The sequence below is a fragment of the Anolis sagrei genome, chromosome 5 (assembly GCF_037176765.1).
Source record: "Anolis sagrei isolate rAnoSag1 chromosome 5, rAnoSag1.mat, whole genome shotgun sequence".
Classification (NCBI taxonomy): domain Eukaryota; kingdom Metazoa; phylum Chordata; class Lepidosauria; order Squamata; family Dactyloidae; genus Anolis; species Anolis sagrei.
Window position 1 is genome coordinate 26326967 of NC_090025.1, and position 27441 is coordinate 26354407.

Sequence of the window (27441 nt, forward strand, 5' to 3'; positions counted from 1 at the left end):
TATTCATAAGAAGACATATTTATATCCATAAATTTCCATTCACTGACATTGTCTAATTTTAAAAATTCCCTCCCTCTTTCCTGATTGGCTAGCTCAGTGAAGCCAGCTGGAATCCTCCTCAGTCTCTGATTGGCTGGGAGGCAGATCCAAGCCAGCGCTTGCCCTGATTGGTAGAGGCACCGGTGACATAGCAGGGGATCTCCTCTCAGAGGGGCAAGGAAGTCCCAACTCACATGCAACTCACATGCAGACATTTCTATAAACTTTAAAATCGGAGTCCAAAAAATGGCATCAGACAACGCAAGACTTTTTCTGGAGGTTTATAATTGTACTCTGTTTTTAAAGCGTTTGGAAATTAGGCATTTTTGGAGGCAGGTAGCTTTCGATTCCAGTTGTCTATGCACTTTAGAAGCATGACATGACAAAAGTTTAATGTGTGATGGCAGTTCTTGCATTATTCCATGTCATTAGCATTTTATGACATTTATTTGTGGGCATTCAAGTGGGCGGTCTTATGTTCCCCTCAATTCTACTCTTGCAGTCATTACTCCACAAGGACAGACCCTTCAATGGTATTTTTTCCCAAAAAAAAATCTATATGATGAATTTTCATAATTTTGTAATGTAAAGTATTTTCTGAAATTGCAAGATTTAGCACTTCTGTTACAACAACATTTTTTTAAAAGAAAGAAAGAATGAATGAATGAAAGAAAGAAAGAAAGAAAGAAAGAAAGAAAAAGTGATATGGGTGGAGACTACCCGGCCATGTGTCATGGCAAATGAAGCAGGTGATTGCTGTTGAGATGGCTGGACTCTATAATGTGTGATGTGGTAAACTAAATTCTCTGTTTTCAGACAACATAGAAAGATAAAGAATGCTACGATAAGAAGACAATCCCCCCCCCCCCCACTTTTACCTGAATCTCCCCCAAATGGAATAAGCTCCTAGGTATCATAATGGCTACTTACTTGGGACCAACTAAGCAATGCACACGAGTGCTATGGGACTCATAGAAAAATGAATGCAGAAAATGTACAGCCCTGAACTGTCTAACATGCTTTAAAAAACAATGAATGTTAATGTTCGATCTGATCCAGATGTTTACTTGAAGCTATGATCTGCAGGTCTGGTAAAGTAGTCCATGTTTGTATGAATGCTGGAACAATTGTTCATCCACTTGTATCACAATGAGTTAAACCCTTGTGCTGGCAGGACTGCTAACCAAAAGGTCAGCGGTTTAAATCTGGAGAGCGAGGTGAGCTCCCATCTGTCAGCTCAAGTTTCTCATGTGGGGACATGAGAGAAGCCTTCCACAGGATGGTAAAACATTCAGGCATCCCCTGGGCATTGTCCTTGCAGACAGCCAATTGTCTCACACCAGAAGCAACTTGTAGTTTCTCAAGTCGCTCCTGACACAAAAAGAAAATCCACTTGTATTGACAAATTATGCTCATCTTTTGAATCTTAGAAGAAACAACTGAGTAGGTGCTATGTCTGCATCAATATTCCACCTATAAGCAGACAAATCAACATATTAATCAAGACAAAAGTTTATATTTAATATTAACTCAAAGGCCAAACACAGGAAGTTAAGCATTTCAGTCCAATATAGTACATCATCTCTTGATTGGAAACAATTGATCAAGCCAAAAAGAAAATCACGATCACACCATGTCTCTTAACATGGGAGAATTGTGTTTTTTTTTAATTGGAAAGATGAAGAGATCATTATGTGAAAAATATATTATGGCAAAAAGATATAATTTATGTGGCTGGAGTTGGCTTTCTGCCATTATCTTGGCAACTAATTTGGCAAGTACCGTATATATTTTAAACCATATATATTTATATATTTAAACCATAATGGTGATATTCTTTCTAAAATAAATCTCTTCAAGAGTTTCCAGCATCCGTTCAGTCCATTAAGAAGATGTGAGCATAGAGCAAGAGCAAGAAAGAAAAACAGTGCACACTGTTGATTTCAACATTGTAGAGAAGGAACTCCAACTGTGATTCTGTGCTGTCCTTCTTCTTACACCAAGATCTTAAAAGGTCAAGACAGTGCGGATGCTGAAACACAAAAATATTTGTTCCGTGAGTTGGAGAAGCACTGTTCTAGGTCTTCAAACAGAAACAATATGATCTCAGGCTCTCTGTCTTGTCTTTCTCTAACCTGTTTTTAGGAAAGGGAAGACCAAACTATGTCCAAACTAGACACTACTTTGAAGACACGTTAACCATTTTATTTGTTTCTCATTCTTAAACTGGATTAAGAATACGATACTTGATCATACAAGATCAATGGTTCCCAACCTTTGATCATCCAGGTGTTTTAGACTTCAGCTCCCAGAATTCCTGAAAGTTGGGGAAGCTGACTGGGGCTTCAGGGAGTTAGAGTCCCAACTACCTGGATGACCATAGGTTTCAAAAACACTATGTGAATTCTGGGAATTATAGTCTAACCACATTCTGGGAATCAGTTTTTCATGAACCATGGGTTAATTCTGATCATCTGAAGAGAAAAATGGACAATTCTCTGGTGCATATATGACAGTCTGGTCTCATACAACCTTCTTAGAATGTGAGGAGCAGCCTTTGGAGTTCATTTAGGCAGTCACTTCCACATGTATAGTGTATGTGTACAGCTGTGGCTGGTGGCTTCAGCTAGTCCAACGCTCGGCAGTCAGGTTGCTCACAGGAGCAGGATATCGAGAGCGCACAACGCCCTTGCTACGCTAGCTCCACTGGCTGCCTATTAGCTTCCAAGCACAATTCAAAGTGCTGGCGTTGGCCTATAAAGTGCTCAACGGTTCTGGCTCAGTTTACCTGTCCGAATGTATCTCCCGCTACGAACCACACAGGACCTTAAGATTGCCTGGGGTGTCCCTCACGGTTGCTGGGGACAAGAGACAGGGCCTTATCTGTGGTAGTCCCTTGACTATGGAATTTCCTCCCAAGTGAAATCAGATCCGTTCCTTCCCTCCCAACTTTCTGGAAGAAGGTGAAATCCTGGCTGTGGGATCAGGCCTTTGAGGACTAGACCGACATGATAGTACATCTATGGTTGAATGGACTCTGATAGATTTGAATGGACTGTGTGTAGGACAACGATTTAATTCTGGTGATTGTTTTAATGTTTTACTGTTTTTATGATGTTTTTATAATGTTTTATACTGTTTTTACCTAAGATGTATATTTATGCTGTTGTTGTCAGCTACCCTGAGTCCCCCTGCAGAGGTTGAGATAGGATGGGATATAAATGTCTGAAATAAATAAATAAATAAATAAATAATCTGAACTTTATGGGGGCTATTCAAAGTGCTAGCCCTATTTAGTATGTTGGATAGTTTCTTCAACGTTCAGACTAAATCTGGAGCAGATTCACTGCTCCATGACAAGGAAGTAAAAGTGTGTATGTGTTATATTGCCATCAACTAGCACTGAAGGCAGGAATTTGCACATAGGAAACATCCTTCTTTCACTAGACAGAGTAAAGCCAGTGTGTCAAAACAGGAGATGTCAACAATTACAGAATTAATAGAGAATAATGTGATCTACCACTAGTTATGCTGGTTGGGGGATTCAGAGAGATAAGAAAGACCTAAACTAGGTTGTTCCTTCTAGTCATGGTGGAGGATGTGGTTCTTTTTCTAGTGCTGAAATAAAAGTCAGCAGGTTGGTGTTTGTGAGAATTTGGAGCCTCCCTTGATTCAGGTAGCAAATATTCTGGACTGGTATAGGATACACAACTGTCATGTGCAAACACAATGCAAAGTAAAGGAAGCAAAACTGCAATGTATTGTGCACGACCTTCAAAGACAAAGCATAGATGAGCATGCTGTCTGTGCAGCTCCACTTTCCCTGCTATTAGCAGAATATGTCTGTTGTGCAGTGATGACTTTTTGGTTCTACATACATAACCTGAGTTATGAATGTGTATGTCCCTAAGAGAATCCTTTCCTATGCTAGATAATTTGTTCACCTGCTGATTGGCGGCAATTCTACAGGATCTTAGGGAAAGTCTTTTCATAACTGACTTTTTAAGAGGCAGAGATACCAAAAATTCAGTCTGGAACCTCTGCATAGAACTTGAAAAGTTATATTTAGAGGCTGTGATGCCCATGCTGATTGGGAGATCCTGAGAACCACAGTCCAAAAAGTAACTTCCAGGCATCTACATGCAAATTTGTGTACTCTGCTACTAAACTGTCTAAACCCTAAGCATAACCATCTACATAGAAACATCAACTAGAAGTCCCATAAACTAACCAACAATCAAAAAGTGGGAAGGAAGGAAGGAAGGAAGGAAGGAAGGAAGGAAGGAAGGAAGGAAGAAAAGAAAGAAAGAAAGAAAGAAAGAAAGAAAGAAAGAAAGGAGGGAGGTAGGGAAAGAAGGAAGGGGGGAGCCAAGAGAAGAATTATTACCTCTTTCCTGACCTGAGCAGTTCAAATCCTTCATTAATTTTCTCAAAAGGCATTGTATGTGTTATCAGTGGATCCAAAATGAATTTCTTCCCCATGAAATCAGAAACGAGTTTAGGGACAGAGTCCTTGCTCTTCCATCCTGGAAACCAACAAAGAGGGGTCAGAATACACCATGGAAAGAAACAAGGGCAGTCAAATTTGTGAAATTATGATTTGAATCTCTTCTAAGCCACACAGTGATCCTGTGAAGTCGCAACAGTTTTTACAGAACACAAGGGACTGGTGCCTTTGTATTCCTCTTTGATTATGCTCTCAAACCACTACATTCCACTGGCTCTCAATATTGCTATACATTGATAAAGTTAAAGGTTTCCCTTGACATTAAGTCTAGTCGTGTCCGATTCTGGGGAGTGGTGTTCATCTCCATTTCTAAGCTGAATAGCTGGCATTGCTCGTAGACACCTTCAAGCTACTGTGACTGCATGGAACACTGTGATCTTTCCCACCTGAGCGGTACCTATTGATCTATCCACATTTGCATGTTTTCAAACTGCTAGGTTGGCAGAAGCTTGGCCTAACAGCAGGAGCTCACTCTGTTCCCTGGATTCGAACCGCCACCCTTTCGGTCAGCAAGTTCAGCAGCTCAGTGGTTTAAACCGTTGTGCCACAAGATACATAGAAAATACCCCCTCCTGATTTATGCTTATTTCAAGGCAGAGGAATAGTCTATTTTTAAAAAAGGCATATAGGGTATTTTATATGGAGGTTATTAGATCTGCAACCGTACCTCCAAAGACTGATCCTTTCCAGGTACGTCCTGTGAAAAGCAACATTGGATCAAAAGTGATCTGAGCTGCTGAAGGAGGCACCCCCACAATCACACTGGTTCCATAGTTGTTGTGGCAAGAAGCCAGAGCCGCAGTCTGAGAGAAGAAAATACAGCTATTATTCTCTTTTTTTTTTGCTTCATATCTTTCATTGACAATGCTTACATTTTTGCCTTTCCATGACCCCTTACCCAACCTTTCCACTCCATAGCTATTCTCACCCCACTAGCCAACTTCTAGATCTTGTTGCTGATATGTGATGTTGGTTTAAAAATGGGTTTTCCAAGAAACAGTAGAGTAAAATGTTTCTTTTAAAAATTGCTTTAAAGACCCCAGGAGTCTTAAGTGCTTTCATTTTGAAACGAGAGGATCACCATATGTTCAAAAATGACTAAGGTCAAGGTCAAGGTAAAGATTTCCTCTTGACATTAGGTCTAGTCGTACCCAATTCTGGGGAATGCTGCTCATCTCCATTTCTAAGCTGAAGAGCCGCCGTCTTCCATAGACGCCTCCAAGGTCATATGGTCAACATGACTGCATGGAGCATCGTTACCTTCCCGCTGGAGCGATTCCTATTTATTTACTCACATTTGCATGTTTTCAGACTGCTAGGTTGGCAGAAGCTGGGGCTAACAGGGAGAGCTCACCCTGCTCCCTGGATTCGGAACCGCTGACCTTTCGATCAGCAAGTTCAGCAGCTCAGCAGTTTAACCCACTGCGCCACCGGGGGCTCCAGTAAGGTCAAGGTAAGGACTTATTATTCCACAGGTGTGGATTTAGCTTCGGTCTCTGAGTCAACCTGTTGTGGATTTCTAGTTAGTCCCAATGAGAATAAATTAGGCTGAGAGATAGCATTACACACTGAAGATTTAACCTAACATTTCATTATCCAAAGCCTGGATCCTATTAATATTCTCAACTAGTATAAACTTATTTAATTGATTAGTCTACACTTACGTAAATCCCTTAGTACAACTGGTATAATCTGGGGGTTAGGAGCTGGGGGTGAAGATGTAGATGTGAATTTTCCTGCTCTGAAACTCTCTTCACCCCCCCAAAAACATGAAAATGGTTGGAAGTTTGGCTCCAAATTGATGCATTGTTAACAACATATGGACAAGCCTGTAATCCATTTAAACATTGAATTGCCAGTCCTGGACTTTTCTAGGTATACAAAACACCACAACAGTACTAGAGAACAATAGCAATATTGTTTATCACTCCGAGTCTCAAAAATGAAAAAGGAATGGCCTTTTTATTTTTCACAGATGAAGCACCAGAGCTTGGGCAACTGCTTCCAGGATTCCTCAGGCATTAGCCATCCATTTTTGGGAGATTTTCAGATTTATATTCCAAAAAAGTCACCTTTGTAAGCATTGGAAAGCATCGAACAACTATGCTTCCAGGTAAGAATGGGAAATGTAGTCTAAAACTGTGGTTGAATTCAATTGGAGATGACATCACACAACTGTACACCATGCAATTATAGCACTATAATTCTGCTTTAAGTACCATGGCAATAGTCTGTGGAGATGATGATGATGATAAATCTTTATTTATACCCCAACTTTCTCCCCGTGGGGATTCAAGGCAACTAACAATACATGCTAAATAAGTTTTAAAAGAGCAATACAAAAGTTAAAAAAACCCTATTAAACAGTAACAGTGTGGTAAAAACAGAATTAAAATACAGTAAATACACTGAAATGACCTTCAAAACTTATTAAGGGATAGATATGTACAATTATCAGACAGTCTTAATACATCACCAGTCTGCAAACACTGAATCCCATAGGCTGTTAAAATGGAATCAAAACACTATCATTGTGCTGCATTATAGGACCCTAGTCAATGACATTTAATCTCCAATCAGAATGAATTACAGATCCTAACTTTCTTTGGCTTATTCTTAATTTTGCCCTGTCTTATCTGAACCTTTTGGTATAGCAATTCCCAAAGTGACATACCATGGTATCTGTACGCCCAATCACTTCAAATGAATAGTCTACGCCTTCTCCACCTGTCAAATCAAACAGCACTTCGTTGATGGGCTTCTTGAAATCCAGGGGGTTGACACACTCGGTGGCTCCCAACTCTTTCGCTTTAGGAAATTTGTCCTTGTTGATGTCAACTCCAATGATTCGGGAGGCTCCAGCTGCTTTGCAACCCATCACTGCAGAGAGACCAACTCCTCCCAAGCCAAAAACAGCACAGGTAGACCCAGGCTCCACCTAAAATATAAGATCAAAACATGATATGCTATTCAGTGTTCCCAGAACACTTCAGGTCAGAAAAAGTAATGTCGGGGATCCACTTAATTTGTGGACAGCAGGCATTTAACTGGTATAGGGTTGTTGTTGTTTTTTTAAAAAAGAAATTTAACTAACTTCTGCAACTGGTGGAAATATTATTTTCAGTTGACTTTACTCATTCATATACTTTTCTGATATTTCCCTGTACAGTGGGCTGTTAGCATCTGTTGGCATTTAATCCAGGACCCCACCATCTGTGAATGGTGGAATCCATTGATGCAGACTCCATGAATATGAAGGGCCAACTGTATCATTTCCAATTTGGAATTTCTGATATGAGAGGTATTCGTTCAGGTATGGACAAACCCAGGCACACAGGCCAGATGTGGCTCCTTGGGCTCTTTTCTCAGGCCCTCCACTCTCTCTCACCATCCCATCCTTCCCTCCCTCCTCTGTTTCCTTCCTTCTTCCCTCCCTACCTTCTTCCTTCCCTTCCACCCTTTTATCCTTCCCTCTCTTCCTCTTTCACCTTCCTTTCTTCCTCCCTCCCTCCTTTCCTTCCTTCCTTTCCACCCTTTCATCCTTATTTCTTTCCCTCTCTTTTGTCTTTCCTTCCTCTTTCCTTCCTCTTTCTTTCTCTCCTTTCCTTCCTTACCTCCCTCTTTCTCTCTCCCTTCCTCCTTCCCCCCCTCTCTTTCTCCTTCCTTTTTTCTTTCCTTCCATTTTTCCATTTTTGTCTTTCCTTCTTTCTTTCCTCCCTCCCTCCATTCCCTTCCACCCTTTCTTCATTCCCTCCTTCTCTTCCTCTCTCCCTTCCATCTCTTTTTCCTTCCTCCTTTCCTCCGGGGGATGTTTAGCTGGGAGAAGAGAAGGCAGAGAGGGAACATGAGAACTATGTTTCAAGATTTAAAAGGCTGTCCCATTGAGGAGGAGGGGAGGGGGACTGTCTTTCTGCTGCTCTAGAGACCAGGGCACAAGAGAACAATGGTTACAAATGGCAGGGAAAGAGATTCAACTGAAACTTCCTGGAGAGTGGCATAGGCTGCCTGGGAGTCCGGTGGAGTCTCCTTTTCTGCAGAGGCTGTCTATTGGAAGTGCTTTCATTGTGCCTTCCTGCATGGCAGGAGGTTGGACTGGATGGCCCTTGGAGGTCTCTTTCAGCTGTAGGATTCTAGGATTATATCTCAGAAGTAGGAAATATTGGATAACTTTTTCTCTCCTGTCCAACATCTCATCCTGACCAAGGCCAACCCTTTTGGGATCCAAACATTTCCCAATCCTTCCTTCACTTTCTGCATCCCAAAGAGAAGAGGAAGGAGAAGAAAGGGGTTGGAGAGAACTCCCTCCCTCCAGGCCAACACACCCCACTCAGGCCTGCCATGTGGACCCCAAGTTAGAAAGTTTGCCCACACCTGCATTAGTTGGAGGGCATAAGTTGAAATATGCAATTAAACAGTATCAGACTTGTCTTTGGTCATTTATTTCTGTGTTTACACATACATGCTATAACAGTATTCTTGTTTGTTTAATGCTGTTTAGTTCTCCCAATTTGCTTCAGAAAGAAAGGTTATATAGTACCTGCAGGGGATACTTTATTGAATTTGCATGGGCATGAGAAACTGGAAATAAAAGTTAATTCAATTGTAATGAAGAGCTTGTAACTCAAGAATAGAATAGAGGCATGCTGGAGGACATATTTTTTGGACATGGATAAATGAAACCATAGATACTGGTCTTGCAGATGTGAGGTCATAGTGTACACATTAACCTAACCACTCTAGACGGTGAGACATTGTAAAGCAGGACTTCCACTGATCACCATGAATCATCATTAAACCTAAGTAGCAGTTACAGCCTTGAAATGCATATTCTAGAACTCACCTGTGCTGTTTTAACAGCTGCTCCATAACCAGTAGAAAACCCACAGCCAATCAGACATACTTTTTCCAAAGGGGCAGCATCATCAATCTTGACCACTGCAGTTTCATGCACCACAGTGTATTCAGTGAAGGTACTGGTGCTGATGAAATGGTGAAGACTCTTTCCTTTGCAAGTGAACCTGCTGGTACCATCTGGCATTAAGCCCTGGCCACTACTGAGGCTGTTGAAAAGAGAGACATAGAGAGGGGGAAACGAGATTGTATAGACTGAGCTCTTGCTAAATCTGATGGAGCAAAAATAAAATTTCTTTGCTGATTCTATTTACATTACATTACATTGAGTACATTAAAAATGTAAATAGGATCAGCTGTGGGATAGGATGGGCCAAAAATATGGGATGTTTTTGACCCATCACCCATAGATTCTTGCTATCATCTTGAGGTTCCTACTGTTTTGAAAGGAAAATTTTCAACCAATGTAAATGCTAGCTTCAGAGGAGGTATTTTACTTAGGGAAGGGGAAAGTCAAAGTTACCCTTTTCACCACCTCTGATTCTGAGTGTTAGTGAATCTTTTGTGGACTACAACACTGGGAACACAACACTACTTTTACCCCAAAGGATCATTTTCAAGCTTTGCAAGCAGCTTGACCTAGAACATAATATACTACTGTGGTTAGTAACCCATGGTTCTCCACAGATATTTTGGACTTCATCTCTTGCCATTACCTATATTAGCTGGACTTCTGGAAGTCCAACATCAAATGGTCAAAGGTGGAGAGCCATGGAGAGAATGCTAGACCTAGTGTGGGGAACAACTCATAATTAAGAACGGTGTGAGAAAGCAGAAAGTGAGAGAAATCTACCCCTAGGAAGGGAAATTATCTACTGAAAGAATTAACATGGGAAAAGGTATTTCCACTGCGCCAATCCTTTTATCCACAACCAGCTAAATTTTACAAAATCCAATTATCACAGGGACAGAATGTGTGGTGAAATCTTCTGATCAGGGGCACAGACAGGAATATGAACACTAGAGGGGTGTTAACCCTTCCCTATGCTATTCAAACCACACACACACATATATCTATATCCACATATGTATATGTATGTATGTATGTATATATATATATATAGAGAGAGAGAGAGAGAGAGAGAGAGAGTGCTAGAGTTACACTGAAAATGTGTATCTGTTCCTACTTATAAACAAATTCAACTTAAGAACAAACCTACAGACCCTATCTTGTTTGTAACTTGTGGACTGCCTGTAGATAGGGACTGAACACATGCTACAACAAAATGTCTTCTTTCCTTACATTTGAGTTATGAAATGAGGAACTATGATAGCTATGCTCACAATAAAGTAATAATGAAGCTTACTCATTTACAGTACAGAGGTTGCCTTTGGTACTTTTGCAAGAGCTGCATTTTCCACACTGTGGAACAAAGAGTGGGATTACTTTGTCTCCTAGGAAGAAAAATAAATAGTTATAACTCCCCCAACCCAAGGTGTAAGTAAAAGCACACATACAAGAAGCTCTTTAAAATGGTATGAAACGGTGTTGCATTGCATTTAGTTCTGGATTCTCAACCCTATTGTACCCAAAAGGTTAACTATATCTTAGCATGGATACCTAAGAGTGTACAAAAGTGTATCAGGATACATAATATCAATGGACATTGGTGTCCATCTTGACTGGGCTAACAGACACACTCATTGTTGGAGGAGTGTGTGTAGCAAATCCAGTTGTACTGCTGCTCTGCCTCAGGCTGGTCTAGGTTGTATGGGAACTCTCCCAGTGCGGAAGTTTGAATCGGGTCCAGCAACCGGACGGCCATCCAGCTTTGGTTTAAATACCTCCAGAGAAGGAAGTTCGACTAGACTCTGAAAAAGCATGTTCAACTGTTGATCAGCTCTTAACATCAGGAAATTCTCCCTAATGTTTGGGTGGAATCCCTTTTTCAGTAGTTTGAATTCATTGTTCTATGTCTTTGTCACTGGAGCAAGAGAAAACTAGCTTGCCCCATCTCTAATATGATCTTCTTTTAAATGTTTAAACATTGCTATCATGTTGTCTCTCAACTTTCTCTTATCTAGCATAAACACACTATTTTGCTAGGAGACAACCAATGAGATCCAGGAGCTAGAAGCTGTATTTCAAAGGAAGTAAATGGCAAAACCACCTCTGCATATGTTTTGCCTAAGAGTGCACCTACACTGCAAAATTCATGAAGATTGACACCCCTTTAATTGCCAGGGATCAATGCTATGTAATCCTGGGAGTTGTAGTTTTACAAGGGTTTTAGCCTTCTGTGCCCAAGAGTGCCGCTTGACCACAAAACTACAGTTTCTGGGATTCAACAGCATTCTCCCATGGCAGTTAAACTAGTGTCTATTTAGACTATTTGCATAGCCTCAGGGTCACCTTCATGATCAAATGACTCAGCAGACTAGAACTTTCACTACTTCAAAAATAATTAATGACATGGTCTGTTTGGGGAGAGTAAAAGGAGTAACCTTGATCTGTCACTCATGTTTGCATAGTCATGCATGATGTTCTGTTCATATAGCCACAAACAAATCTCCTGGGAAGCCAATTGTCATAGGCCACACGCAAAGAAACTCTTGTGTGTCTTGAAAAGCTCAACTACCCAATATTTTCTCATACCTGGTTTTACACAGGTGACTCCCTCTCCAACGCTCTCCACAACGCCAGCTGCTTCATGGCCCAGAACCATTGGTAAAGGCATAGCAAAAGCACCACTGATCACATGGTCATCTGAGCGACATATCCCTGTGGCCAAAATCTGCAAAAAATATGCATATTAATAATTATGAAATCATGTTTTAAAATAGAATAACATCTTTTTCACTCAATCAATTCTGAGAAATTGCATTTTGTTGAACATCCATCTCTTTAACCATCTTGTTTACCTTAATGCGAACTTCATGAGCCTTTGGGGGGCTTACTTCTATCTGTTCAATGCTCAGGGGTTTCTTAATCTCCCAGGCAATGGCTGCTTTGCATTTAATGACCTATAAAAACAAAAAGGCAAAGGATCAAGTTACTCTTAATGCACATTACATTAGAACAGTATTGGAACATTTGTGGCCCTTGGCCCAGTGACATATGAGTGGTGTATATACTTCGTCAGTAGCATAGTAAGAGGACAATGGAGCGCTTGACATGGTTGTATATATTCCATTCACTGTACCATAGCAGATAATATTAACCTACCATCTGGGCAGATATCCCTGAGCCCCAAGGTATGGAACCCTCTCCTGAACTTCCAAGTAGCTTGACGATCCAATTTCTGAACCAGTATGACCTCTTGTGTAGCTACTTGGAAGTTCAGGCTAAAATTTATAAACCACCAGTTTTCAATGGCTTAGAAATCTTATCTGCTGAACTCTTATTAGTTTAAGGCTCAAAGCAGGCTTTTTCCAACTAAGTACTTTTCTCACATCATCACATCTGCTACTGGTCTGTTTTTACCACTGTGAATAATGCATGGATTTTTTTTTTACTTTCCTCATCCTGTGAGTAGTATCATAAGAGGACAATGCAGTGCTTGACATGGTTGTATGTATTCCATTTGCTGTACCATAGCAGATAATACTTTTAAAAATTGTAACTACATGGGCAGGAGGATAAAACTGTAATGTTACCACTACATTATTATTACATGGGCAGGGTGATGCACCTGATAGTATAACTGCAACTACCGCATTATAGAAGTAGTTTTCCAAAGACAGAACACAATAGTTTAAGGAAACTTTCACTGCATGATGCCTGCTCTTTGCTAACTGTTGGCCGCAAGCTGTCCATGGTCATAAAACATAGAGAACGTGCAATGAGAGTTATATGACTGTTTAACTAAACACTTTGACTTCTGTCTTTCTCAGTAAAGAAAATAATCTCAGTTGTGTTACTAGGAGTGCAGAAGTTGAAATGTGCAATTAAACAATGTTAGGCCTGCCTCTGCTCAGTTACTTGTGTGTTTACATATACATGCTATAAACTGTTGTATGACGATATCCTTCAAGGATCCTGGTATTATTTATTTGCAGTGTTGCTTAGTTGCTTCCAAGTGCTTCCAAGTGCAGAAAGAAAAGCTATAGAATACAGCTTTCATGTCTGCAGGGGATATGTTCTCAGACTTCTTGTGGATACGTGAAACTGTGCTTTAGAGAAACCTATTCAAAGGAAGGACTTCTTGCCAGAAGAATACAAGAGGGTCATTCTGGAGGATCTAGAGCAGGGGTCCTCAAACTACGGCCCGTGGGCCACTTCCGGCCAACCAAGGGCACTTATCTGGCCCGCGGAGGAGGAGTGCTCCCCCCACACAGTGCCCCTCCCTTGGCTGGCTCACGCTATCCGTCAGGCCCGATGGGCAGCATGAGCCAGCCAAGGTCAGCTGCTCCACGTGGCCTACCCGTGCGTAAAGCACCTCGCGAGGTGCTTTACGCAAAAGTAGATAGCGCGGTGCTGCTCCTCCCTTGGCAGGCTCATGCTATCCGTCAGGTCCGATGGGCAGCATGAGCCAGCCAAGGGAGGCTGCTCCGCGTGGCCTACTCACATGTAAAGCACCACGTGAGGTGCTTTACGCGAAAGTAGGCCGCGCGGTGCTGCTCCTCCCTTGGCAGGCTCATGCTATCCGTCAGGCCCGATGGGCAGCGTGAGCCAGCCAAGGGAGGCTGCCCCGGCGCTCCATGCAGTCATGCCAGCCACATGACCTTGGAGGTGCCTACGGACAACGCCAGCTCTTTGACTTAGAAATGCAGATGAGCACCACACCCCAGAGTCAGACACGACTGGACTTCATGTCAGAGGAAAACCTTTAACTAGGAAAATTGTGGAAGATCCAGGGTGGGAGAAAGAACTCTTGTCTGTTGGAGGTAGGTATGAATGTTTCAATTGGCCACCTTGATTACCATTTCATAGCCTGACAGTTTTTAGGGAGAATCCTTTGTTGAGAGGTGATTAGCTGGCCCTGATTGTTTCTTGTCTGGAGTTCCCCTGTGTTTGAGTGTTGTTCTTTATTTACAGTTATAATTTTAGAGTTTTTTTTAATACTGGTAGCCAGATTTTGTTCAGACTAGAAATAGGAAGATTTCCCATTCCCTGCTCCTGGAATTACTGCCTAAAGAGGGCTAGAAAGAACCCCCTCCCTCTAAGGGCCCTTCCACACAGCAAAATAAGATATGTGCAATGTGCATAGTATTTTTTAATTGATTTTTTTTAAAAAAAAAAACTATAGTCCAGCCCTCCAACGGTCTGAGGGACAGTGAACTGGCCCCCGGTTTAAAAAGTTTGAGGACCCCTGATCTAGAGAATGCCTTCAGCAGACATATTTTGTCAGCCATGGATAAATGACATTGCGGATATTAGTCCTGTGGATATGGGGTTCATGCTGTCTTTAAAGAATGGTCTCACATTTGCTTTCTGGATACTCAATGAAGAGGATCAAATTCTGTTAATCTGATGACATTCTGCATGACAATACAAATTACTATTTTATAGATTACAGAATTACAGAATTGTAAGTACAGATTATGAATTTGCTGAAAGAAGTTAATGAAGATAGAGTCTGTCCTAGGACCCCTTTTCAAATTGACCATAAAATGGTCACAAGAAAGCCCTGAGATGATATAGGTGCTACTTTACTCTATGCAATTTATGTCACTATAAGTCCACTTTAACAGCTATGGCTACCTCCTATGTAATTGTGGGATTTGAAGTTTAGAGAAGAGCTATAACACTCTATTTGAGAATTTTAAATACTCCAGAAAATCTATGATTAGGCTTTTTGTCATAACATCAGCATTTCTAAACCTGGGGGGGGGGCACAAGGGGGGTCACAAGGGGTCTTAGGAACCCCTTTGGTACAGAAGGCTGAAGATCTCTCCGCCTGTCCTTCTCTTCCTTTTTGGAAACAGATGGCTAAACCTCACACCAAAAACCCTCCTCCGCTGTGATTGACTGGTCCCTCAACCCACCTCTCAGCCAAGAGGAGGGCTGTTTCTGAGGCAGGGAAGGGAGAGCAGGTGAGTTCAGTGCATGGCAGCATGGTGCACATGTGAGGGCGAGAGAGAGTGTGTGAGGTGAGAGGGAGGCTTGTGCCAGCAAGTCCCTTCAAGACATGGGGGTTCTGTGTGGGAAGACTAGCCCAATTCTATCATTGGTGGGGTTTAGAATGTTCTTTGATGGTAGATGAACTATAAATCCCAGCAACTACACCACCCAAATGTCTAGGCCTATTTTCCCCAAACTCCGCCATGATTATTGTGAGTGGTTAGTATTTATTTGGGATTCTAATTTTGATTCTGGGTGAATTTGTCTTGTTTAGTAGAAGAATGCAGGGTTAATCTCTTGACTCAAACAATGAAGGGTGTTGGCAAAAAATGGTAACCCTATCAGTTTGGAAGAGACCTTGGCTGGTTTTGCAATGCTCTATAGTCCCATTCAAGTTCCAACTATTTGGAGAATTTAGAGGTGGAGAGAGTTCAATCTCAATGTGACCACTCCAGGCCTCCCTTCCCTAGAAGGCATTTCAGCTTAAATAGGTTAGCATAGAAAACTGACAGTAAAGGATTTCCAAATCTTAACGAATATAGCATTTTGCATTATGCATTTATATTGTCACTCACTGAACCATAGCCACACAGCTCTCCATGGCTTCATTCGTGAAGGAAAACCAAAGCTCAGAAGTGTTACAACTTCCAGCAGCCCTCAGCCAGCAATGTTTATGTTGATATGGAGAGCCAAGGAGTTGTGGTTCAAAACCTTTATTTTTCTAATCTCTGCTTTGAATTTGTACACATGGATTTCATGCCTCTACTTGGGAATAAAACCCTGATGCTGAATTCTCTTTCCATAACTATTGATCCTAGCATCACTTCCTAATATATTTCTAAAACTGATTTGTAAAGTGGATTTTTTAATTTTAAAAATGATGCAATTGTTTTAAAAGTGATACTTTTCTAGGTTTTCTTTGTGTGTGTATGTCAGAAATGGTTTGAGAAACTGCAGGTTGCTTCTGATCTGCAAGGACATTGCCCAGGGGATGCCCGGATGTGTTACCATCCTGTTGGTAGGCTTCTCTCATGTCCCTGCCTGAGAAGCTGGAGCTGACAGATGGGAACTCACCCCATCTCGCAGGTTCAAAACGCCAACCTTCAGGTCAACAGTTCAACTGGTGCAATGGTACCACCGTGGCTCCTTTTCTAGGTGTATTTAATATTTAGAAGTAAACCAGAATGATAAAATCTTAACAAATTAGCTCATGTTCTGATTTTAAATCATAATGAAAAGTGAGAGATATTTGGCAGTCATAAGTAATTTATGGCTTTAATGTTATCTGGAAAAGACAAGTATTGCCAAATCTGATTGCTTCCAGATGGAATGGGCTGAATGAGCGAAGCATATGTTTAACTCTTCAGCTGAAGAATATGGTAGGCTGGTTTCTATCCGATTTGGACCTTTAAAAAAACACTTCACTTTTGCAAAGAAAGTTTCATTGTACTATGTGCTTGCTTGCCACGTTTCACATCAGTACATTTCTTCTCACTTATAGAGCATACTCTATGAAGATTGTTCATCTGCTAACTGTATTTTCCTTTTTCTATGCTGAGTTTTGGCTATATTAGAATTTGCTATCTCCAGTGCAATTAATTTTACTGACAATTAGCAAATAAATGCATCAAGTTGACTTTTAAGACTTATTTCTAATATTCCTTTTTTCATGTCAGGAGAGACTTGAGAAACTACAAATCATTCTGGTGTGAGAGAATTGACTGTCTTCAAGGACGTTGCCCAGGGGATGGTCAGATGTTTGATATTTTACCATCCTTGTGAGAGGCTTCTCTCATGTCCTTGCATGGGGAGCTGGAACTGACAGAGGGAGCTCATCCGTGCTCTCCCCGGATTCAAACCTACGACCTGTTGGTCTTCAGTCCTACCAGCACACGGGTTTAACCCATTGCGCCACCAGGGCTCATCACCATATAACTGAATCTTAATTTTCTAGTAGAAATGGAAATGAGCAATCAGGGCTTGAGCATGCTGGCTGTAACATTCTGGGAATTGTGGTCTAGAAAAGTAACTTTCCCAAAAAGAAGCATGCAACTCGGTACTTACTTTGCCAGCAGTACTCATAGTGTTTCTTCCTTGGTTTTGCAGATTCTGTTCTTCTTTTCTTTCTGGCTTTGGGAAGCCAATAATCTAAATAATCTTCACTGTTCAATGGATGTTGGCCAGGTTGCTAATCGGTGTTCCAGCTCCAACTGCACAAACAGACCTTGGTGCTTTTTAAGCAAACCCACTGATTTCCAAGTCCCACCCTTGAATCCAGAAAGGAAATACGTCAACTGAATCTCCATTCCTCACTCCAGGCAACAGTTTAGTATCACACGGATACTGCAAAAGGGTTGACACTCTGTGCCAGCTTTGGATGTGTTTACTAGAAGCTTGAAAGGAAGATAAATCAAATGTATCTCCATCATGGCTATGGAAGCTGGAAAAGATCTCTAAAACTGGCCCTGATATTAGGCAGAATAAGGTCGTGAAAGGACAGAAAATAGTTATTTCAATTTTTGATAGTATTTTTATTCTCCAAGAAAGTCCAAAAGTTATTTATGAGATCTTTTTGTCACAAGAGCTAAAAACAAGACAGCCAGCCTATAGTTCTATCTACCAACATTTTGGGTGGGCAGCATTTGTAAAATGCCTTGGGTTCGCCTTGGAAACAGTTTCTGCTGCCAGAAAACACAGCCAAGGCTTGTCAAACAAAGAAAACCTTGCCTCAAGTTGTTGGTTGTGACAGGCCTTTTGTGAATTACACTCAAACCAAGAGATGTTGGTAAAACAAGAAATGGAGGAATCAAATCTTTCTCTGATGATCCACTTACACATCTGCATGGAGCTCTTGTTATTTTATATCCTATCTGTCTCCCAAGACAGTAACCCCAGGAAGCTCATAGATACAATTTGAAACAGATTGTATAATATTCAAAGACAACCCTATTAAAAGCAATGTAAGAAAATATTAAAAGTATTGAGCCTTAAAAACTGATTTCCTAGCAGCCAGTGTAGTGCCAAAAGCCAAGATGATTAGAAAGGTATTAACCTTAACCATCTTTGCCATTTGCTGAAAGGGATTCCCACTAGGGTTTCTAATAGGGTGTAGTGGTTGGAACATTGATCCATGGCTCTGTAAACTAGAGTATGAATCCCTCTTTCCTATGGAAACCCACTGGATGATCTTATGCAAGTCGCACTCCGCCTCAGAAAACTCCATGGTAGAGTTGCCTTAGGGCTGCCATAAACCTAAGCATACAACAACATCAGCCATCTCTATTGGAAACTTTGTCCCTTACAAGACTGGCAGGAGTCCCTTACTGTCAGGGAAGTCCAATCTTTGATGGTTGGAAAGCTTTTCCATTTACAGGTAGATACTAAACAAGATGCCCAACAATCCTATATTTTGGGCAAGAGCCCAGATAAAGAGGTACGCATCATGTAATGTATGAATGTGGACAATATATTAATTGTATAGAAAAATACATGGCCAAGTTAACACTTTAATTTGGAATTTTGGTAAAACACAAACATGTTAATGACTGTGTCCCAATTGTTGGCCCTCTGCATCATAAATTTCAAGTGCCCCTTATTGCTGTTTGGAAACCTGGCAACCCTAATTCCTGCTCACATTAGAATTTAACTAGGAGGTGAGTTATTAAATGCTAAGAAGAAAAGAGTGTGTCATAAATAGTGTATTTCTTATATGACACTGGTAGTGCCATAAATACATCTGGAAACCTGCATACAGGGGAATGCCAACTAACATAAATAGCATCATGCACCCATCACCGTAGATCTGTGAAATAAACAGAAGGAATGCACTCTACCTCATATAAGAAAATCAGCCAGCCTGGCAGGACCATACATACATCTTTCCATGTAAAGAATGTAATGTAAAGAATACAAGTGATTGCAAACATGAGGAAAAAAATGCTCTGGCTATTTTTGTTTATTAATTTATTTAATATCAGCTAATTATTAGCTAATAATAGAGCCATCATATGTTATGGTTTGAATGTTGAACTAATATAATGGGACACCAGTTTTGAATCCCTACTTGGTCATGAAAGTCCAGTAGGTGGTCATGAGCAAGTCACACTGTGTCAGCTTCAAAGGAAGGCTCTGAACAAAGAGCTATCCACAAATGGTTTAATCATTGGGTTTAATCACCCCACATGGGGTGAGAATGTCTCACCCCATCACTTCAGTGTGAGATATTTCCTCAGGCCAAAGGGTTTCCTTGCTTACATCATGAAGTCGCTCTGTGGATGGACTACAACTCCAAAACTCAAGGTCAATGCCCACCAAACCCTTCCAGTATTTTCTGTTGGTCATAGGAGTTCTGTGTGCCAAGATTGGTTCAATTCCATCATTGGTGGAGTTCAGAATGTTCTTTGGTTGAAGGTTAAATGTAAGTCCCAGCAACAACAACTCCCAAAAGACAAAATGGACACCCCCCCCCCACCCCACCAGTATTCAAATTTGGGCATATCAGGTATTTGCGCCAAATTTGGTCCCATGAATGAAAATAAATCCTGCATATCAGATATTTACATTATGATTCATAACAGTAGCAACATTACCATTATGAAGTAGCAATGAAAATAATGTTATGGTTGGGGGTTACTACAACACGAGGAACTGTATTAAAGGGTCATGGAATTAGGAAGGTTGAGAAACACTGACCTAGAGAGGCTTCCAATGCATTGCTGTGAATAGTGTGTGAATTAACCAGAGAGAGCTTTATTTTAGGTGATACCAACATCTGAGGGGTCTATTATGAGTTCTTCATCAAAACTGCTCCCATTTTATATTTGAGAAATACTGATTTAGCTAATGGACCCAATATTACAGGTGGGTTACTTGACTGTAGGGCGATTGACATTTGTTATCTTCAGCAAACTTGAGTAATAGTAACATAGGGCATTAATATATTACTAAAACAATGATTAAGCCTTTTTGGCATCACAGTTTGATCTTTTTTTTCTTTTTTAATTCCCCAGCAAACAAAAAAGAAAACTCTCATTCCCTGAAAACTACACTCCTCTTCCAGGAGGTCATTGTTCTTCCTTACCTGAAAGTTGGAAGCCTCCTTAAAATGCCTTGGAAAGAGTGCATGGCTGCTGGCAGGGTGCAGCCAAGAAGAAAAAGCGCATGTGCCTCCCTGCAGCCAAGTGTCTCTCCTCTAGAGTAAGAAACAGAGAACTTGCCTCCTTGCCTTGGAAAGAGTGTATGGTGTGCAGGCCCAGGTGAGAAAGTGTGTGCACATGCCTGGAATTGAGTAGAAGCAGGTAAGAAGCCTCCTTAAAGCGCATGCCTGCCTACAGCTGAGCACCTCTCCTCTAGAGTAGAAACAGCTTAAGTGCCTTCCTCCTCCCCCCATAATGGGACAATAGAAAATGGATCATTCGACATCTCAGAACAAAAACAGATATCGGCCTGATTTCGGGAGGTTCCCAAAAAATGGGTCAAGGTTTACCCAGATTGCACAAGCCTAATGAATCTTTTCCAAAATTTACCTCCAAAATATGATTAGTGCCTTGGAGATCCCCATTTTGCTGACATGAAATTTACCAGCTACCACTATTTGCTGTTTTGCTAATGACTGCAAATTATATTGCACTGCCCCTGATATTCTATAATCTCTATAATCTTCCACTGTGCTAAAAACTCAAATGGTAATATTACACATCAGTCCATAAAATGGCAGTCACTGATGAAACACATCAATTCGTTATTAAAATATGCCATGGAAGTTCCAAGGTTTCCATCTGCTTTTCCCATCTAGTTGATGACAACAGGCTTTTCCCTCGTTGGCTCTCAGTCATAACTTCTCGTTGTTTCTGCCTGTGTCAGCAGTTTCATAGCTCATCGCAACCTGCAATATTTGCATAGCCACTTGTTACAGGCAAACTCTTGCTCAATATAATAAATATATTACTGTAATAAAATGTACTAGATCCAGTTTGATTTTGAAAAGTGATCAAATACAGTCCTGGAAAATACCTGGATGGGTGACCACCAACAAATACCAGTTGCTGTAGGATAATGGGAACATACGCATACATATTAGGCAGTTATGTGCTGTTTGCCTATAAAAATAACATTTTAATGAAGACAACAATATTACTGGCATAGGTTTTATTACTATATTTTTCTGCTACCAGTAAAATTCATCCATGGTGGATTTTCCATTGTTGTTTGTCCTCACAAATGAGCCTTCCAGCATTGTGATCTGTACTGGAAGATGCACTTGAGGACCACATTGGTTCTTCTTCTCCTCCTTTTGCTTTTTCTAGACAAACATGGAAATCAAGGCTGTTACCTATAATTTATAAATTTTATATTTAGGATTACTAGATGAAATATTAAAATAACATTATAAATCCAAGGCTTTAACCAGATCTCTTGTTTCAGCCAGATATTGCTTAGATCCTCACCTTTGCCATCACACACCATTTTGAGACATTGCCTCTGGATCTTAAGACACTTCCAAGGTCAGTCCTATTATTTATTTAAAGCATTTGTACCACAACCTCCTCTCCCCAAAAGGAACTCAGAGCGACCTTACAATAGGCAACAATTCGATGCCACATTAGACAGAGTGAGGCAACCACCTTAAATGGCAGATAGTGGTGAGGCATCATTGCCAGTCCCTCAACCGTTCCTCTTAAGGTCAAGCCCATTTCCCGTACAATTTGCCCTATGGTCCTCCAATCTAGTGTTGGCACCACTGAGTTGCTCATGTTGAGTTTAGTGCCAGTTCAGTTCACTACTGTATGTGCAAAAGAGAAATGCATGGCAACTAATAGTGTCCATGTTTTTAAGGCTCAGAATCCCTTTCATGTCTTAATCCAACTGTAAAAGAGCTCTCCAAGGTTCTGAACCAGCTTTGTGGCTAGAGTTCAGCATCTTAGGCCCTATCTGCCATATGAAATTCAGATTATCTGCTTTGAACTGGATGATATGGCAGTGTAGACTCATATAATCTAGTTCAAAGCAGATAATGGGGATCATCTGCTTTGTTAATCTGGATTATATTGCAGTATAGAAGGGGCCTTAGATAGTTTAAGATTGAAGACTAATAGTCAAAGTAGATATACCATTCAACATGGATGCTATTTGCCACAACTGACCATGAAGGAGAAAACCATTTGTCCATTGTCTTCAACAGAAAAATGCCTCGAGCTTATAAGTTACTACTGATTTATCAACTTGTATCCAACACTTTTCCAAACAGGTTGCTCTCTCCTGTAGTTTTCATTCGGTTTTCCCACATTTCTTGAAATGCATGCTTTCAGCGAGGGTGTCTTATTTTTTTACATGCTTCAGATCAAACAGCAGTGCATTGCTTCCATCCTGCAACTCACAATCCAGACTTCTTCTCATTCATGTGCTCTTCTTAGGGCAAGACAAACAAGAATGGTTGGGTGCATTTTGAGTTGAAGCACATCTGTGCAAAATACAACTGGATCCATTGCAACATTGCATACATTTATTTGTTAAATTTTTCGAAAATAGGAAAAGTTATATCAGGTTACTAACATACAATAGAGTCTTACTTATCCAACCTTGGCTCATCCAACATTCTGTATTATCCAATGCAGTCTGCCTCCCGCCCAGATCCACATCTGTTTCAATACATTGCGATGTTTTGGTGCTAAACCCATAAATACAGTAATTACTACATAATGTTACCATGTATTGAACTGCCTTTTCTGTTGATTTGTTATAAACCATGATGTTTTGATGCTTAATTTATAAAATAGCATAATTTGATGTTTAATAGGCTTTTCCTTAATCCCTCCTTATTATCCAACATTTTCGCTTATGCAACGTTCTGCCGGCTCATTTGTGTTGGATAAGCAAGACTCTACTGTACCATATTTCAGGAACTCAGAGAGCAGGGCAGATCATTTCAGAGAGTAATGCATAGAAGAGAATGGCACTGCAAGGCTTCAAATATGGAGAAAGTGTAATCCATGGAATGTTGTAAGATATGAAACAGTACCATCTAGTGGCACATTGAATATACTATCATACTCTTGATTTTTTCTGTCTTTTTATGTTCAGAATGTAAAAGAAAGCCTTTTCATTGTATTGTTGAAGGCTTTCATGGCTGAAATCACTGGGTTGTTGTAGGTTTTTCGGGCTATATGACCATGTTCTAGAAGCATCCTCTCCTGATGTTTTGCCTGCATCTATGGCAAACATAATAATAATACTTTATTTGTACCATGCTACCATCTCCCCAAGGGACTCGATGCAGCTTACTTGAGGCCGAGCCCAAATACAACAATACAAGCAATAATAACAATACAAGCAATTAAAATTTAAAAACATAGATAATAAAATATGCAACAATTAACAATAAAACAACACACAATTAAAAACTGTGGGAAGGCCAAATGTAAAGTTAAAATTGAAAATGATGCTGGGACATGGGCGAAAAGGTGAAAGTGGCGTTTGTGGAAAACATACAAGCAGACCTAATATGTAAAGTGCTTTGAAGGACAAAGTGCTATGGGATCATTATTCTGGGAAGGCACACGGGAATAGCCACGTCTTCAAGCTCCTCCTGAAGACTGCCAGAGTTGGGGCCTGCCTGATGTCCTTAGGGAGTGAGTTCCAGAGTCGAGGGGCCACCACAGAAAAGGCCCTCTCTCTCGTCCCCACCAATTGCGCCTGCAATGCAGGTGGGATTGAGAGCAGGGCCTCTCCAGATGATCGAAGAGATCGTGTGGGTTCATATACAGAGATGCGGTCACGCAGGTAGGCGGGTCCCAAACTGTTCAGGGCTTTGTAGGTAAGAACCTGCACCTTGAATTGGGTCCGGAAAATGAATAGCAACCAGTGGAGCTCCTTGAACAGGAGGGTTGATTGCTCCCTGTAAGGAGCCCCAGTTAACAACCTGGCTGCCGCCCGTTGAACCATCTAGAATTTCCAAGCCGTTTTCAAGGGCAGACCCACGTAGAATGCATTGCAGTAATCCAGTCACAACCTCTGAAGATGCTTGCCATAGATGCAGGTGAAACATCAGGAGAGGATGCTTCTAGAACATGGCCATATAGCCCGAAAAACCTACAACCTCCCAAAGCCTTTTCATGCTAAACAGATATGCTGTGGTCCTCTAGGAGAATGGAAGCATAACAAATACATAAATAAAGAGAATTAAAAAAGGAAGGGTTAAAGTTGGACAAAGAGATAGGAAAACTCCAGTAAGATGTGACGGTCTTACTGCAAAGGTTTTTGTTTGCTTTAAAATTTTAAATCATTACTCTTTCTCAGGTAACAGTGTGCTTTCAGTAGAACAGTATGATGCTGGAAGATGTCATAAACAAAGTAACTGGGGGAGAAAAGAACTCTGGGGAGAAAAGATTCTTGAGTTCCAAATCTGAATTCCAGACTGTTGCTTTCATGTTTGTGCTTTGATCCCTGAGATGCTGGATGGAGACACAAGACAGTGAAGTTAGAGAGAGCAAAATGTAGGTGGAAGTCTGGCTGTCTCACACTGATTGAGACAGAGGCTGGATATATCATTGTAAAACTACTTTTTTGTTTGTTCAATATACACTATATTAAACCTAGCAAATCGAGGGTTTCCATCAAAACAGAAGATAGAGCAACCAACTCTAAAATAAAAAAGTCATTATAATACTTGTGTTGTTGGACAAAACATCTCTTCTTACGGCTGTACAACAGGTACTGTCTTTAAACTACAGATTTTTGTAAGGATCCCTATACTGTTTTATAGTACAGTAGAGTCTCACTTTTCCAATATAAACAGGCTGATTGTTGGATAAACGGAAATGTTGGATAATAAGGAGGGATTAAGGAAAAGCCAATTAAACGTCAAATTACATTATGATTTTGCAAATTAAGCACCAAAACATCATGTTTTACAACAAATTTGTCAGAAAAGGCAGTTCAATACATGGTAGCATTATGTAGTAATTACTGTATTTACGAAATTAGCACCAAAACATCGTAATGTATTGAAACAGCTGTGGATCCGGGCGGGAGGCAGACTGTGTTGGATAATACAGAACGTTATATGAATGAATGTTGGATAAGCGAGACACTATTGTATATAGTCTTGAGAGCAAATGTGGGCTGAAGATATAATTTTGATGAAGTTAGGTGAGTATTTCCACCATAAAAGATAGGATAGGTCCATGCCCAGTGGTGTTAAAATACTTCAGATGTTTTGGACTCCTACTCCCACCAGCGTTTAGGAATTGTGGGAGCTGGAATCCAAAAAACCTGGCGGGATGAAGTTTGCCCATGCCTGTGTTAAAGTCATGTAGCAGTATGATAATTGATATACAATATTAGGTTAGATGTTTTGCCTAAACTGCAGTGGAACACATTTCTGTGTGCATATCTTAGCTATGAATCACTGTTAAAGTATAATCTTTAAATGAAAAAATGTTCTTTTCTTCCCTGGCATTTCAGCTAAAAGAATCAGGTAGATCCTTGCACAAGGGAGCTTTTGCCAATCAGAACATAAAACATTGGGCTAGATGACTAATAAATATTTAGCTCAATAGAAGGCAGACTCTTATAGTGAGTTTTTAGTAGTTTTTAACATATGCCAGGAGATATATTGTGTGCTAGGAAAGTGATTATGTATTGGGAACTGTCAAACTAAGATTAACATATGCTCCCCACGATTAATCCATTTCCCTTCCCACATTGAAATGTCCTCAGAGAATATGTTTCAGCCGTTAGACTTGGAAATGAAACCCGTTCTTACCTTTTATTGACAAATAAAAATGATAAATGCTAGCTACATAGAAGAGTAAAATCATGTGCTGTGAAAAATATAAATATTTTACCACTTAGAGAGTGCCTCTACAAAAAGTTGGATAAACATGTAATATTATGTGTTGTCGAAGGCTTTCATGGCCAGAATCACTGGGTTGCTGTGAGTTTTCTGGGCTGTATGGCCATGTTCCAGAAGGATCACAACCTCTGAGGATGCCTGCCATAGATGTGAGCAAAATGTCAGGAGAGAATGCTTCTGGAAAATGGCATACAGCCCAGAAAACTCACAGCAACCCATTTAGTATTATGTTTACCCATCTATTTTTCTGTAATAGGGATTTAGTTTTAAACCTTCTGTGAAATGCTGGATGTTATATCATTCATGCTCTGGTGGCAGCCAGAATAGAATATCATACTGTGTCATTTGTGGGGCTGGCTTTAAGAATGATTTAAAAAGTCCTTGTTTGACATGGATCCTTCACTAGTTGTACAGCTGTCACTGTTTTATGAGCCAATTTGAAGTATTGATTTCCAGATTTAAAAACTTTAGTTGGATCTGTTATTTTAAGGATTTTTTTCTTGCACAAACCTGTGGTGAGTACAAAGGAGAGGGCCTTTTCTGTGGCGGCCCCATACTTTTGAAATCAGGCCTTTCATGTGTAATACGGATCTTCTCTGAAGATCTACTTATTTATACCCTATCTCTCCATCATTCTTGGACTGCTGATTTAATTGCCAATGTGTTTTTTGCTGCATTTCTATTGAATATCAATTTGTTGGATGCATTTGTTTTGTATTTTGCATTATCCTTTAGGATGCTTTCACCATAAAAATGACATGTAGCCTGAAACTAACTTTCAATATATAAAATGTCTTTTATTGGTGTCCCATTCTGTACAGTTTTATCTGGTACTGTCTTATAGCATGATATGGATTTGTTTATTATATTTTTCTCAATGCAATTTAAGAACAAGGAATCATGTGACCCTATATTGCCCGGGCTGCAACTCCCAGCATCCCTAGCCAGCATAACCAACAGTGAAGAAAGCTGGAAATTGCAAGCAACATGTAGAGATTGTATGATTCCCAGCCCTATGGTTGTGTGGAAAGAAATGGAAGGTGGGATACAAACACATTATAAAAGAATATCTTGTGTTCACAGGTCTGACCTTTATTTTCACCTGTGCTTCCAGTATAGGCCCTTCCT

At 40.5% G+C, this 27441-nt stretch overlaps 1 protein-coding gene across 1 annotated transcript; it reads right to left on the reverse strand.

Moving 5' to 3' along the window:
• Nucleotides 1-994: 994 nt before the first annotated feature.
• LOC132776977 (alcohol dehydrogenase 1A) lies at nt 995-17694 on the reverse strand. Its single transcript, XM_060779183.2, has 9 exons — nt 17526-17694; nt 12320-12421; nt 12054-12192; nt 10765-10852; nt 9387-9606; nt 7221-7484; nt 5214-5349; nt 4427-4565; nt 995-2071 (listed from the first exon to the last, which is right to left on the reverse strand). Exons 1-9 carry the CDS (start codon nt 17541-17543, stop codon nt 2047-2049), a joined length of 1131 nt encoding a protein of 376 aa, XP_060635166.2. The 5' UTR covers nt 17544-17694; the 3' UTR covers nt 995-2046.
• Between the last annotated feature and the right edge of the window lie 9747 nt (nt 17695-27441).

Bases quoted from the DNA above. Each gene is read 5' to 3' on its own strand.
- LOC132776977 (XM_060779183.2), bottom strand. The intron at 7,485-9,386 runs GTGAGTTCTAGA...CTTATATTTTAG, and splicing joins CAGCTGTTAAAACAGCACAG to GTGGAGCCTGGGTCTACCTG. The intron at 5,350-7,220 runs GTATGTCACTTT...TTCTTCTCTCAG, and splicing joins TTGGGCGTACAGATACCATG to ACTGCGGCTCTGGCTTCTTG.